We start from the raw sequence: 13,672 nt of genomic DNA, 5'->3' as shown, positions 1-13,672 counted from the left end.
TGACCTTCATGGCTTGATTTTTGCTCTGACATGCACTGTCAACTGTGGGATCTTATATAGACAGGCGTGTGCCTTTCCAAATCATGTCCAATCAATTGAATTTAACACTCCAAGTTGTAGAAACATCTCAAGGATGATCAATGGAAACAGGATGCACTGGAGCTCAATTTCAAGTCTCATAGCAAAGGCTATCAATACTTATGTAAATAAGATATTTCTGTTTTACATTTTTTATACATTTGCAAAAAAAATCTTAACCTGTTTTCGCTTTGTCGTTATGGGGTATTGAGGGGGAAAAAATAATTTAATCCATTTTAGAATGAGGCTGTAACGTAACAAAATGTGGAAAAAGTCCAGGGGTCTGAATACTTTCCGAATGCACTGTATTAGCTGGAAGTGGAAGCCAAAGTATTGTTGTCCATTAGTTTACTCCAATTAGGGGATGGGTAGTAGGGTTAGGGGAAAATAATAAATAAAGAAAATACATTTAAAAAACTATACATTTAAAATAATATATTTACATGTCTCAAGTTGAGAGGGAGTGTGCAATTGGCATGCTGACTGCAGGAATGTCCACCAGAGCTTTTGCCAGAGAATGTAATGTTAATTTCTCTACCATAAGCCGCCTCCAACGTTGTTTTAGTTTATTTGGCAGTACGTCCAACCGGCCTCACAACCGCAGACCACGTGTAACCATGCCAGCCCAGTACCTCCGCATTTTCTTCTTCACCTGTACGATCATCTGACACCAGCCACCCGGACAGCTGATGAAACTGTGGGTTTGCTCAACTGAAGAATTTCTGCACAAACTGTCCGAAACCGTCTCGGGGAAGCATCTGCATGCTCGTCGTCCTCACCAAGGTCTTGACCTGACTGCAGTTTGGCGCTGTATCCGACTTCAGTGGGCAAATGCTCACCTTTGATGGCCGCTGGCATGCTGGAGAATTGTTCTCTATAAGGAGGAATCCCTGTTTCAACTGTACCGGTAGAATGGCATCGTGTGGGCAAGTGGTTCGCTGATGTCAACATTGTGAAAAGAGTGTCCCGTGGTGGCGGTTATTGTATGGGCAGGCAGAAGCTACGGACAATTAACACAATTGCATTTTGTCGATGGCAATTTGAATGCACAGATACTGTGACGAGATCCTAAGGCCCATTGTTGTGCCATTCATCCGCCGCCTTCACCTCATGTTTCAGCATAATAATGCACAGCCCCATGTCGCAAGGATCTGCACACAATTCCTGGAAGTTGAAAATGTCCCCGTCACCCATGGTGCATGTTTGGGATGCTCTGGATCGACTTGTACGACAGTGTTCCAGTCCCCCCCCTAAATATACAGCAACTTCACACAGCCATTAAAGAGGAGTGGGACAACATTCTACAGGCCACAAGCAACAGCCTGATCAACTCTATGCGAAAGAGATGTTGGGCTGCGTGAGGGAAAGGGTGGTCACAACAACTGGTTTTCTGATCCACGCCCCTACTTTTTTTTAAAGGTATCTGTGACTGACAGATGCATATCTGTATACCCAATCATGTGAAATCCATATATTAGGGCCTAATGAATTTGTTTCTATTGACTGATTTCTTTATATGAATTGTAACTCAGAAAAATCTTTTGAAATTGTTTCATGTGTTAATATATTTCATCAGTGTAGCACTCATTAGTCCAACAGTTGCAAACGAGAGTTTATATTGGACAAATTCAGGTATGTTTATCCCCGTTCTGTTTGCTTCCGTTTTAAGAAATGTTTTTCAACAGAATCCGCGGAATGAATACACCCCCGATCATAAGCAAATTCAGATCAGTTTCATAGCAGCCACATACAAACAGCATGATCATTTTGTGCTCTGTATAATTTGCCTCTTTGCGCTCTCCTTCTCTCATCTTTTCCCTTAGATTGTGGACTTCAGTGCACAACACATCAGGTGTCTGTGACTAGGGCTGTTACAGTGACTGTATTATTTCCACACCGGCGGTCACAAGTCATGAAGGCAGTCAAATTCCACGTGACTGTTTAGTCACAGTAATTAGTCTTCTCCAAGCTCTGATGCTGCTGATGGCCATTAGTAGCTTACCAAACATGCTAACTCTAGGGTAATGCAAGGCCTCTTTCATAATCATGTGAAACGTCAGTTGCTATGGAAATGCTGGGATGTGTTTTTCAATTATGTAATTATGATGCAACATTGACGGTGATACGATATGGATTACAATGATCATCATGATATTAAGGATATATGCACTACAAGTTACACACATACATAGACACTCAACCATGCAAATTATTTATTTGGACAGCACACACTATAGTCTTACTCTTATACAGACATCGTAGACACGTTCACTAAATCACATCCAATATCATACACATCAACCTACTCAGATTTACTACACACAACATCTTGTCTCAATTTTCTAACATCTGTGGCATTCGCTCACAGGCTAACAGGCAAGGGAATAAAACAAATATTGCTAGAACATATTTCTTGAATTCTAAATATGACATTTGAAAGCTCTAATTTTGACCGTCATAATACCTCTTGTGACAGTAACTTTACAAGCACTAATTATGGTCAATTTAGACTGAGAAAAGTATCTAGTTATGGTAAGAGGTGAAATAAGACATAAGTATAGCCAGTTATAATTGTAACGGTTTAGCAGATTATAAAATAGATCAGTCTTTACATGGCTAAAAGAAAAGGAAAAAAACATACTGTTTACAGGAAACTCACTCTACATCCTTAGATGAAGTTGGTGGAAAAAGGAATGGGGTGGTGAAATAATTTTCTGTCATGGACAAAGGAACTCAAAAGGTGTGATGATTTTAATTAACAACATTTTTTACTTTTTACACATACAAGAACACACACATACATGTAATAGTGCTAGACATGCACACAGCTATTGGGGAACTGTGGAGGGATCGGGCTCACGTTTTTTGGCCTGGTGGTAGATCGGTCAACATACCCTTGAGCAGGGCATTGAACCTGGATGCTTCTGTGTGTCGCTTTGAATGATAGTCTGTTGGATGACTGGTATGATGTAGTTGTTATAGGGATATAGGGAAATACATGAACTAATAGTACAGGTAGATAGCAATAAAAACGATACGACAGAGCTACAAAATAAGTTAGAGGAGAAACAAAAAGAACTTGAACTTATTCAAGAACGATCGATCTAATGTAATCTATTACAAATATAAAGCAAACTGGATGGAATATGGAGAAAAATGCACAAAAGTCTTCCTGAATCTCCAATACAGGAAGGCTAACAAAAATAACTAGCAGAAACTCATTACTCAAGACATCTATGATTCTCCGAAAGATATTTTTAAAAAGGAAGCTGAATATTTTAGGCAGATGTTCTCTTTTCCGTCTCAGTAAGGAATTATTTCCAAATAATATAACAAATAGAAAATTAACAAATGTACACAAAGATCAGTGCAAAAGCCAAATTACAGAGGAATAATATTTTGAGGCTATTAAATCCTTTCAGTCTGGAAAAACATAGGGCTTGTTGGCATACCAGTAGAGGTATATCAAGCCTTTTTGATACACGTAAAGCTCTATTGTTAGATTGTTTTAACTACTCCTATAGAAATGATAGTCTGTCAGGTACTCAGCAGGAAGGTCTGATTTCTCTATTATTAAAACAAGGCCCAGGTGGAAAATATAAAGATCCAGTCTATCTAAAAACTGGAGGCCCCTGACACTTCAATGTTGTGATGCAAAAATACTACCGAAATGCAAAGCACTCAGAATTAAAAGGATTTTACCAGCTATTGTTCATCCTGATCAGACAGGTTTTTTACATGGACAATACATTGGAGATAATATACGACAACTACTAGAAATAATAGAACATCATGAAACATCTAAGAAACCAGGCTTGGTATTTATAGCAGATTTTGAAAAGATATTTGATAAAGTAAGACTGTACTTTATTTATAAATGCCTGGATTTTTTCAATTTCTGTGATTCTCTTATATAATGGGTAAAAATAATGTATAGCAACCCCAGGTGTAAAATAGTAAATAACGGCTACTTCTCAGAGTTTTGAATTGTCGAGGAGTTAAACAAGGGTGTCCGCAGTCACCATATCTATTCGTTATGGCCATCGAAATGCTAGCTATTAAAATCAGATCCAATAACAACATTAGAGGATTAGAAATCCAAGGCTAATAAACAAAGATGTCCATTGATGTTAATGACTCAAGTTTTATATTAAGTCCGCAAGCTAGATCCCTGAAATGTCTCAATGAAGATAACTTTTCTGTACTCTCTGGACTAAAACCTAATTATGAGAAGTGTACAATATTACATATTGGAACTTTAAGAAATACAACTTTTACATTACCTTGAGGTTTACCTATAAAATTGGCTGATGGTGAAGTAGACCTACTTGGTATTCATATCACAAAATATATAAATAAGCTTTCAACAGTGAATTTCAATAGAAAACTTGTAAAAATAGACAAGATCCTGCAACCATTGATCGCTAAATACCTGTCTATTGATCTAAAATTGACCCTAGAAATATTACTATTAGGAGATCTGGACAGAGCGGGTCAGTCAATTACTAATACTCTTAGTAAAAGTATTTATCTTCAACTCGCAATCTGGATTCTATTCGATTAAATAGATTGAAATTGTACGTTAAACCTCACAGCATAGTTGAAAGATATGTGTTGCGTAGAAATCCGAAAAGGGTGGCCAGCAGAGAGAGGTGGGATGGGCTGAGGGAGGCTGAGGGTTGGGATGTGGAATTGGTTACAAGTGGGAGTGGAGTTGCTTGTGGGAGATAGAATGATGGTCAAAGATAAAAGTACAAAATAAAGTCAAAATAAAACATACGTTTTATTATGTTTGAATGACAGTGTTTTTACAGCTAATGCCAGTTTGTCTGAGGCTGATGCCGTGCAGGTGTTTGTACACATGCATATACACACACTCTCATTCAAATAAATGCATACAGGAACACACACATACATGTAATTGTGCCAGACATGCACACAAACATATACAGTTGGCATTGCTGTTATGATTTTAGTTGTCCTTGATGTCCTTTGCGTTGTTGTTTGCTGTTTGCTGTTTTCTTCTGTCTTTTTCTTTTTTCTCTTTAGTTAATTCTTGGGGGTGGGGATAAAATGTATTGTATTTTTTATTTTTTTCTTCTTGGGGGGGGGGGGCGACTGTGGGAGCGGTCTCGAATGATTGAGGGACCACTATTGGGAAACTGTGGGGGGGATCTTGGAGGGTTCGGGTTCACGTTTTTTGGCCTGGTGGGAGATCTGTCAACATACCCTTGAGCAGGGCATTGAACCTGGATGCTTCTGTGTGTCGCTCTGAATGATAGTCTGTTGGATGACTGGTGTGGTGTAGTTGTTGAGCAGCTTCACTGCAAGTATATTGTATATTTTGGATATTCAATCAAAAAAGCTTGCTAACTGCCTGGTAGTCAGCACTCTACTGTCCCTCTAATCACTCTGACATCAATGCAAATGTAATTGAAAATCTACTGACCCCTGCCTGCCTTGACCTATTGCCTGCCCCTGTTGGATTATTAAACCATTATTAATTCGACATTGTCTGCATCTGTGTCTTACCTTCATACCTGATAATACGTGATGGAGATCCATGTGAGGTGAGAGGTGCTTCGGAGCAAGCAGCACTCAGGGAGAAGGGAATTATCATTATTATATTCTACCCAAGGGCACAATTGCCACTGGCCGCAAAAGGCCAGATTTTTTTTAGGGGGCATTACGGCCACACAAAGGGGATGCCGCTGGGAAATTTGAGGCATTATCAAGTGCTTGTCAAATTGTGAATGAGAGACTGATGAAGTATGTACAGCCTGCGCAAAAAACAAAGCAGAGTTCATGCCTTTCATGAGACTTTTTTCAAATCATCATTAGTCACACCATGCAGCCTTACAATGTATTAAAAATCAAAACATGTAGAACAACTAAAGTTACATTAATAACTCTAAATTAAGCATATAGGTGTACCTATTTCTTTGTTAACCGCTCAACACAGAATATCCGCGTGTGCGTACTACCTCAAAATATCATAACCGCTAACCGCTACATACAGCCTAGATCCTTGTCACCATATTAGGTAATGTCATAGTCAACATAGCTACTAGAGCTAAAGCGCTAGTTAACCCACTATAATCATACAGTACAGTCAGCAAGCAGTTTAGCAGTTACACCAGCGGGCCCAGGTGGCAATAAATTAATAAAACCAAAAGCTTACCTTGACTTGGAAGAGTTCCAGTGTTGGATAGCCATAACCAGCCAGCTAGCTAACATTGTGTCCCTCTCTGTTTGAGCCTGTTATTTGTGTAGGCTAAACTGCATTTGCTAGCTCAGTGAAAGTGAAAAAATACAACGAAATATAGCTGTCTCTCTCTCTCTCTCTCTCTCTCTCTCTTGCTTCTCATTCATTTTTAAAGAAATGAATTTGTTCAAAACTGTTCAACTATTGTCTTTCTCTCTATTTGAGTCAAACACATTGATGCACTGCAGTGCAAGCTAGCTATAGCTTATGATTTCAGTACCTGATTCATTGTCTGATCCTTTGATTGGGTGGACATGTCAGTTCATGCTGAAAGAGCTCTGATAGGTTGGAGGACGTCCTCCAGATGTTGTCATAATTACTGTGTAAGTCTATGGAAAAGGGTGAGAACCGTGAGTCTCCTAGGTTTTGTATTGAAGAGGAGGACGGAAACTAGCTGTCCTCTGGCTACACCATGGTTCTACCCTACAGGGTGCTGTTGAGGCTACTGTAGACCTTAATTGAAAAACAGTGTGTTTTTAATCAATTGATTGGTGACATTAATATATTTAATATAGTTTTATCTAAAAAGAATCACTTTTTAATTGTTCCCCACATTTTTTTTTAGAATGAAATTCACTGAGGATGGTTCTCCTCTTCCTGTTCTGAGGAGCCTCCAGTGATATAATTGAGAATACCCCAGAGACCCCTGATGAAGCTGTAAAATGTTAAGTATGAAATGTGCTATACCTGGGCTATACTGTATATTTGACAAGTTGTTTGACAAGTCCTATGTTCCGGGAATCCAGATACCCTGAACGTGTACTTAGGTGGTCGGTGGTACCCGTAGATCATATTGTTCCTTTACTTTTATGGGTATGATTTCATCTTATGAAATGCTAAATTAAATGCTCCCCTTTCATGCTCCTTCATTCCGACCAGCAGTTCCCATTGCTATAAAAAGGTGAGAGATATACAGCCTCAGATTCCATCCTGAGAATAATTCTCTGTAAACCTATGTGCGGGGAATCTGCTTTTCCACTCCAGTCTCCAGAGCCTGCACGGCCATGTCAATGGGTGGTATTTTCCACTTTGGAGAAAAGGCTGCTTAGTGCCAGCAAGATAGACAACTCATATTCCATCCATTTGAGATGTTTAATGGCTTCTCTATATCTCTGGTGTCCTGATCTGATAGGAATGTCTCACAGAACCTAACATGAACAGAATGACCTTTGACGGCCATTTACACGCACAACACTTCACAAAGTCTTACCCTTCAGATTCAATCAAAATGTAATCTGAACTTCATGAAATATAGATTCATACAGTTTCATGCAAGTTAGTCAAATATGTTGAAGTCCCTAACTACAAGCGCATTTTTCTATATAAATCAACCTTAAGTTCGACAGGAATCACTCGACGACTCAGTGATTGAGCAGACCTTGAGCAGAATGTGATTGATTTGACTTGCTGCAAGGATGCAAATTGGAATGTATTGGGAGGAGCGGAGGTATTGACACAACCATGACACTCATCTCCGCTGACAGCCCAACACACCTACAGCAAAGGACACAGTCACCATTTCCAGCTGCCGGGCACCAATGACCCTTATCTGAGGTGACCTGTCCAGGGCAGTTTAATCAACTAGTTATAGCTCTGTTTTCCTTACCAAGGTCCCTCCCCCTCTCTTTATTTCCTCAAAAACATTGTTATTCTACTCCTTTATTTCTCTAGAAAGATCTCCTGTACAGCATGTCCTAATTTCATTACAAAAATGAATGGGCAGCCACCCTCCTTGTACTTGTCCCCAATGTGGCCTTTCACACCCCGCGCCTCAGCTCTGGGGTAGTTGTCTGTTGCAGCTAATGCGTGTCAATGAGGGGCTCTCACTAAGTCACATCAGTGCTACATATCTTCCAGTTAACACTGCAGTGACGTCTGTTCATTCTGTTGATGTTTAGTCTGCATGGCTGTTGGTCACACAACCCCCAGGTGAACCCCGGGTGGTTGGGGTCGTCTTTGGTTTGTTTTAGCTTCATGTTTATTGTTGTTACTGCCAGCTGCCTGTCTGTCTGTAGTCACGGAGGTACTGCAGACCAGACGCTCCTTCATAGACATCAACGCAGAGCAGGTGCTGCTGTGCTGTGTGCACATCCACAGACGTATAAATCATGTTTTTTTTTCACTCATCAATCTTCACAATTCCCGATAATGACAAACAAAAACTGGTTTTAAGAAAATGTTACTCATTTATTTAAAATAAAAAACTGAAATATCACATTTACAAAAGTATTCAGACCCATTACTCAGTACTTTGTTGAAGCACCTTTGGCAGCGATTACAGCCTCAAGTCTTCTTGGGTTTGACGAAATAAGCTTGGCACAACTGTATTTGGGGAGTTTCTCCCATTCTTCTCTGCAGATCCTCTCAAGCTCTGTCAGGTTGGATAGGGAGCATTGCTGCACAACTATTTTCAGGTCTCTCCAGAGATGTTTGATCGGGTTCAAGTCTGGGCTATGGCTGGGCCACTGAAGGACATTCAGAGACTTCAGAGACTGGCTGTGTGCTTAGGGTCATTGTCCTGTTGGAAGGTGAACCTTCACCCCAGTCTGAGGTCCTTAGCGCTCTGGAGCAGGTTTTCATTAACTACCTACAGTTGAAGTTAGAAGTTTACATACACTTAGGTTGGAGTCATTAAAACTCGTTTTTCAACCATTCCACATATTTCTTGTAAAAAAGTCGTTTAGGACATCTACTTTGTGCATGACACAAGTCATTTTTCCAACAACAGACTTATTATTTCACTTATAATTCACTGTATCACAATTCCAGTGGGTCAGATGTTTACATACACTAAGTTGACTGTGCCTTTAAACAGCTTGGAAAATTCCAGAAAATAATGTCATGACTTTAGAAGCATATGATAGGCTAATTGACATCACTTGAGTCAATTGGAGGTGTACTTGTGGATGTATTTCAAGGCCTACCTTCAGACTCATTGCCTCTTTGCTTGAGATCATGGGAAAATCAAACGAAATCAGCCAAGACCTCAGAAAAAAATGTTGTAGTCCTCTACAAGTCTGGTTTATCCTTGGGAGCAATTTCCAAATGCCTGAAGGTACCATGTTCATCTGTACAAACAATAGTACGCAAGTAGAAACACCATGGGACTACGCAGCCGTCATACCGCTCAGGTAGGAGATGCGTTCTGTCTCCTAGAGATGAACGTACTTTGGTGGGAAAAGTGCAAATCAATCCCAGAACAACATCAAAGGACCTTGTGAAGATGCTGGAGGAAACAGGTGCAAAAGCATCTACATCCACAGTAAAACAAGTCCTATATCAACATAACCTGAAAGGCAGCTCAGCAAGGAAGAAGCCACTGCTCCAAAACCACCATAAAAAAGCCAGACTACGCTTTGCAACTGCACATGGGGACAAAGATGGTACTTTTTGGAGAATTGTCCTCTGGTCTGATGAAACAAAAATAGAACTGTTTGGCCATAATGACCATCGTTATGTTTGGAGGGAAAAGGGGGAGGCTTGCAAGCCGAAGAACACCAACCCAATCGTGAAGTACAGGGGTGGCAGCATCATGTTGTGGGGGTGCTTTGCTGCAGGAGGGACTGGTGCACTTCACAAAATAGATGGCATCATGAGGCAGGAAAGTTATGTGGATATATTGAAGCAACATCTCAAGACATCAGTCAGGAAGTTAAAGCTTGGTCACAAATGCATCTTCCAAATGAACAATGACAGCAAACATACTTCCCAAATTGTGGCAAAATGGCTTAATAAGGACAGCAAAGTCAAGGTATTGGAGTGGCTATCACAAAGCCCTGACCTCAATCCTATTAAAAATTTGTGGGCAGAACTGAAAAAGTGTGTGCGAGCAAGGAGGCCTTACAAACCTGACTCAGTTACAGCAGCTCTGTCAGGAGGAATGGGCCAAAAGTCACCCAACTTATTGTGGGAAGCTTGTGGAAGGCTACCCGAAACATCTGACCCAAGTTAAACAATTTAAAAGCAATGCTACCAAATACTAATTGAGTGTTTGTTAACTTCTGATCCACTGGAAATGTGATGAAAGAAATAAAAGCTGAAATAAATCATTCTCTCTACTATTATTCTGACATTTCACATTCTTAAAATAAAGTGGTGATCCTAACTGACCTAAGACAGGGAATTTTTACTTTGTGAAACTGAGTTTAAATGTATTTGGCTAAGGTGTATGTAAACCTCTGACTTCAACTGTATCTGTAGTTTGCTCCGTTCAACTTCACCTTGATCCTGACTAGTCTCCCAGTCCCTCCCACTGAAAAACATCCCCACAGCATGATGCTGCCACCACCATGCTAGGGATTGTGCCAAGTTTCCTTCAGACGTGATGTTTGGCATTCAGGCCAAATAATTCAATCTTGGTTTCATCAGACCAGAGAATCTTGTTTCTCATGGTCTGAGAGTCTTTAGGTGCCTTTTGGCAAACTCCAAGCAGGTGTCATGTGCCTTTTACTAAGGATTGGCTTCGGTCTGGCACTCTACCATAAAGACCTGATTGGTGGAATGCTGCAGTGATGGTTGTCCTTCTGGAAGGTTCTACCATCACCATAGATGAGCTCTAGAGCTCTGTCAGAGGGACCATCGGGTTCTTGGTCATCACCCTGACCAAGGCCCTTCTCCCCCAATTAGCCTATTTTAGCTTTAGGAAGAGTCTTGGTGGTTCCAAACTTCTTTTAGTTAAGAATGATTGAGGCCAATGTGTTCTTGGGGACCTTCAATTGCTGCAGACATTTTTTGGTACCCTTCCCCAGATCTGTGCCTCGACACAATCCTGTCTTGGAGCTCTACGGACAATTCCTTCGAACCTCATGGCTTGGTTTTTGCTCTGACATGCACTGTCAACTGTGGGACCTTATATAGATAGGTGTGTGCCCTTCCAAATCATGTCCAATCAATTGAATTTACCACGGGTGGACTCCAATAAAGTTGTAGAAAGATCTCAAGGATGGTTAATGGAAACAGGATGCACCTGTGCTACATTTTTCGAGTCTCATAGCAAAGGGTCTGAATACCTATATAAATAAATATTTTCAGTTTTCTTTTGTTATATACATTTGCAAACTTTTCTTAAAACCTGTTTTCGCTTTGTCATTATATGGTATTGTGCGTAGACTGCTGAGGATTTTTTTTATTTACTCCATTTTGGAATAAGGCAGTAACGTAACCAAATGTGGAAAAAGTCGAGGGGTCTGAATACTTTCCGAAGGCAAAGTGCTGCTCTTTTACACTGATCTCTTATAGAGGGGAAACTTCTATAAAATGAGCTCGTGTTGACGGCAGTTTCCATTTGGAAAAGGCACTTTGCAACCATTTTCAATCAGACGGGTTTACATCTTTCGTGCCATCTTCAATCAAAAACAGTTTACTTGATAAGTCTACAAAGCATTTTGATATATCAGGCCTAGTGTTTTTTTTTCAGCAGTCAGACGCTAATATTCTGCTTCCACTGTGCCACAGGGCTGCTACAGACCAGGACAGGGTGTGATAATGTTAGTGTGTCTACAATGTCTAGTCTGATCATATCAGATTCTCCACTGTATTATGCCGCCCTGACATTGGTGCTTGACTTTGGTGTACTTGAGTTGTAATATTTTTTGCACTGTGTGTGTGAGAGAGAGGGAGAGACGGAGGCTGTTTCCACGGTAACGATGCAGTCCTTGCCTTGTCTTGGACACACCGTTTGGTGTGCTGCTATGGCAGCAAAGGGATGCTCAGCCTTTCCTCCTGGTTAACCTTCACCCTTCCTAATACTCTGTGTGGCTCGTTAAACGCACACACACACACACACACACACACACACACACACACACACACAAAGGGCTTAACATGGCCTCTGCCTCAGTCTGCATTTACAATCTGTTACATACCTTTCCATCAGTCACATCACTCATATCTAGCGATGGATCTTTGTATGCCCCTCTCTTTACCTTTCTTTCTCTTGCTCTAGTCTCTTTCTCATCTTCTTTCTATCTCATATTTTCTCTCTCTCTCTCTCTCTCTCTCTCTTGCCCATTTCCTTCTGTCCCAATTCCCTCATTAATAATTTCCCCCTCATTATCTTCCCGAATCTTACTCGCACTAACCCTTTCTTCCCCTCTCTCTCCCTCAGGGTGTGGGCCTCTCAGTCCACGGGAGGTTTCAGGTGGCCACTGAGAAGACTCTGTTCGCCATGCCGGAGACGGCAATTGGTAAGACACCGTGCCGGCATCGACCCCTGCCCTCCCCCGAGGTCCATGTTTGGCTCATGTTATTGTGATTGTGTGTATTTTCACCTTGCTTGCCACAGTCACTTCAGTGCATTAATAATAAATGGGCCATGCAGACATAGCAAGAAGAGCATCCTCCTCAGTCAGATATGAACAGGCCGAGCAGGGTGACACATACACAGAAACATACACCGCTGTTTCTGTGGCTGTTTCTCTGCAATTGCCTAATGTTTTACAAAGGCTTCACATGGCATGATGTGACAATTAAACCTTAAATGTTTTATGGAAACATTTAAAAATAGTTTGTTGACCGCTTAGCCTGAATAGATGGTCACACTTCTTTCAGGTGACAGAGTCATTCGTTTTTAAAAATCTGAACACCTAGCTAATTACGCAATAGCCTGTTACCTGTTTAGGTCAACATATGTCTGATTTGTTCAAACTACAGTAAGTATGGGTATTTAAAATGAGAATATGAACCTGGGTGCAAAAATGTATTTGGCTATATGTTATTCATATTATTTTGAGTGTTGATGGTTATGGGGACCATGGGAACCATGGGAAAATACAGTTTGATATGGAAACTGACAACCAGTTATGCTGCGTGAACAGAAGGTATGCAGATGATCACCTGGTGGGCACTACCCGCTATGGAAGGAAGGAATGCTCGCCACGCGGCCAACTGCAAATCAAACCGTCGTTAAAATGCTTGAGGCCGGTCTCACGCAGAGTCTCAAAGTGTCAACCCTTGGTCTCGGACCGTCACTCATTCCCATGTGCACTTTTTACCAAGTTGCCAGGTGTGGGGTTTGCCAACATCATGTTCCACTGGGCATGATGAACACCTTACTCGTCTCGTCTATTGAAGATGAGCCACTTTTCCTGAGACGATCGATTGTAATGAACAATAGAAAGCTTTCATGGCACCCCATGCTGTAATGTGTCCCAGATAATTTTGGGAGTTTCTTTGCTTCTTTGTTATGTTGTGATTGATTTTACTGATTGCATCTTACTGGCTGCTGCTGTAGTGATTCCCCTCTTATACTGTACAAAGATGAACAGCACAGTCATTAAGGGGGAGGAGCTGCCTCTGAATCGATCCAGATCCTTCTGTGTTTTTGGCAGG

The 13,672-nt window shown here is 40.9% G+C and overlaps 1 protein-coding gene across 1 annotated transcript in view; it reads left to right on the top strand.

Moving 5' to 3' along the window:
• hibch (3-hydroxyisobutyryl-CoA hydrolase) overlaps positions 1-13,672 on the top strand; it is a 54,587-nt gene that overhangs the window by 9,507 nt on the left and 31,408 nt on the right. Inside the window, 1 exon segment of the mRNA XM_090216408.1 lies at positions 12,450-12,575. Coding sequence (XP_090072534.1) covers positions 12,450-12,575 — 126 coding nt within the window.

This window comes from Oncorhynchus mykiss, chromosome 22 (assembly GCF_057628025.1).
Source record: "Oncorhynchus mykiss isolate SJ-2025 chromosome 22, ASM5762802v1, whole genome shotgun sequence".
Classification (NCBI taxonomy): domain Eukaryota; kingdom Metazoa; phylum Chordata; class Actinopteri; order Salmoniformes; family Salmonidae; genus Oncorhynchus; species Oncorhynchus mykiss.
The sequence above is the reverse complement of the archived record's forward strand: the minus strand, read 5'-3'. Positions and strand labels throughout refer to the sequence as shown.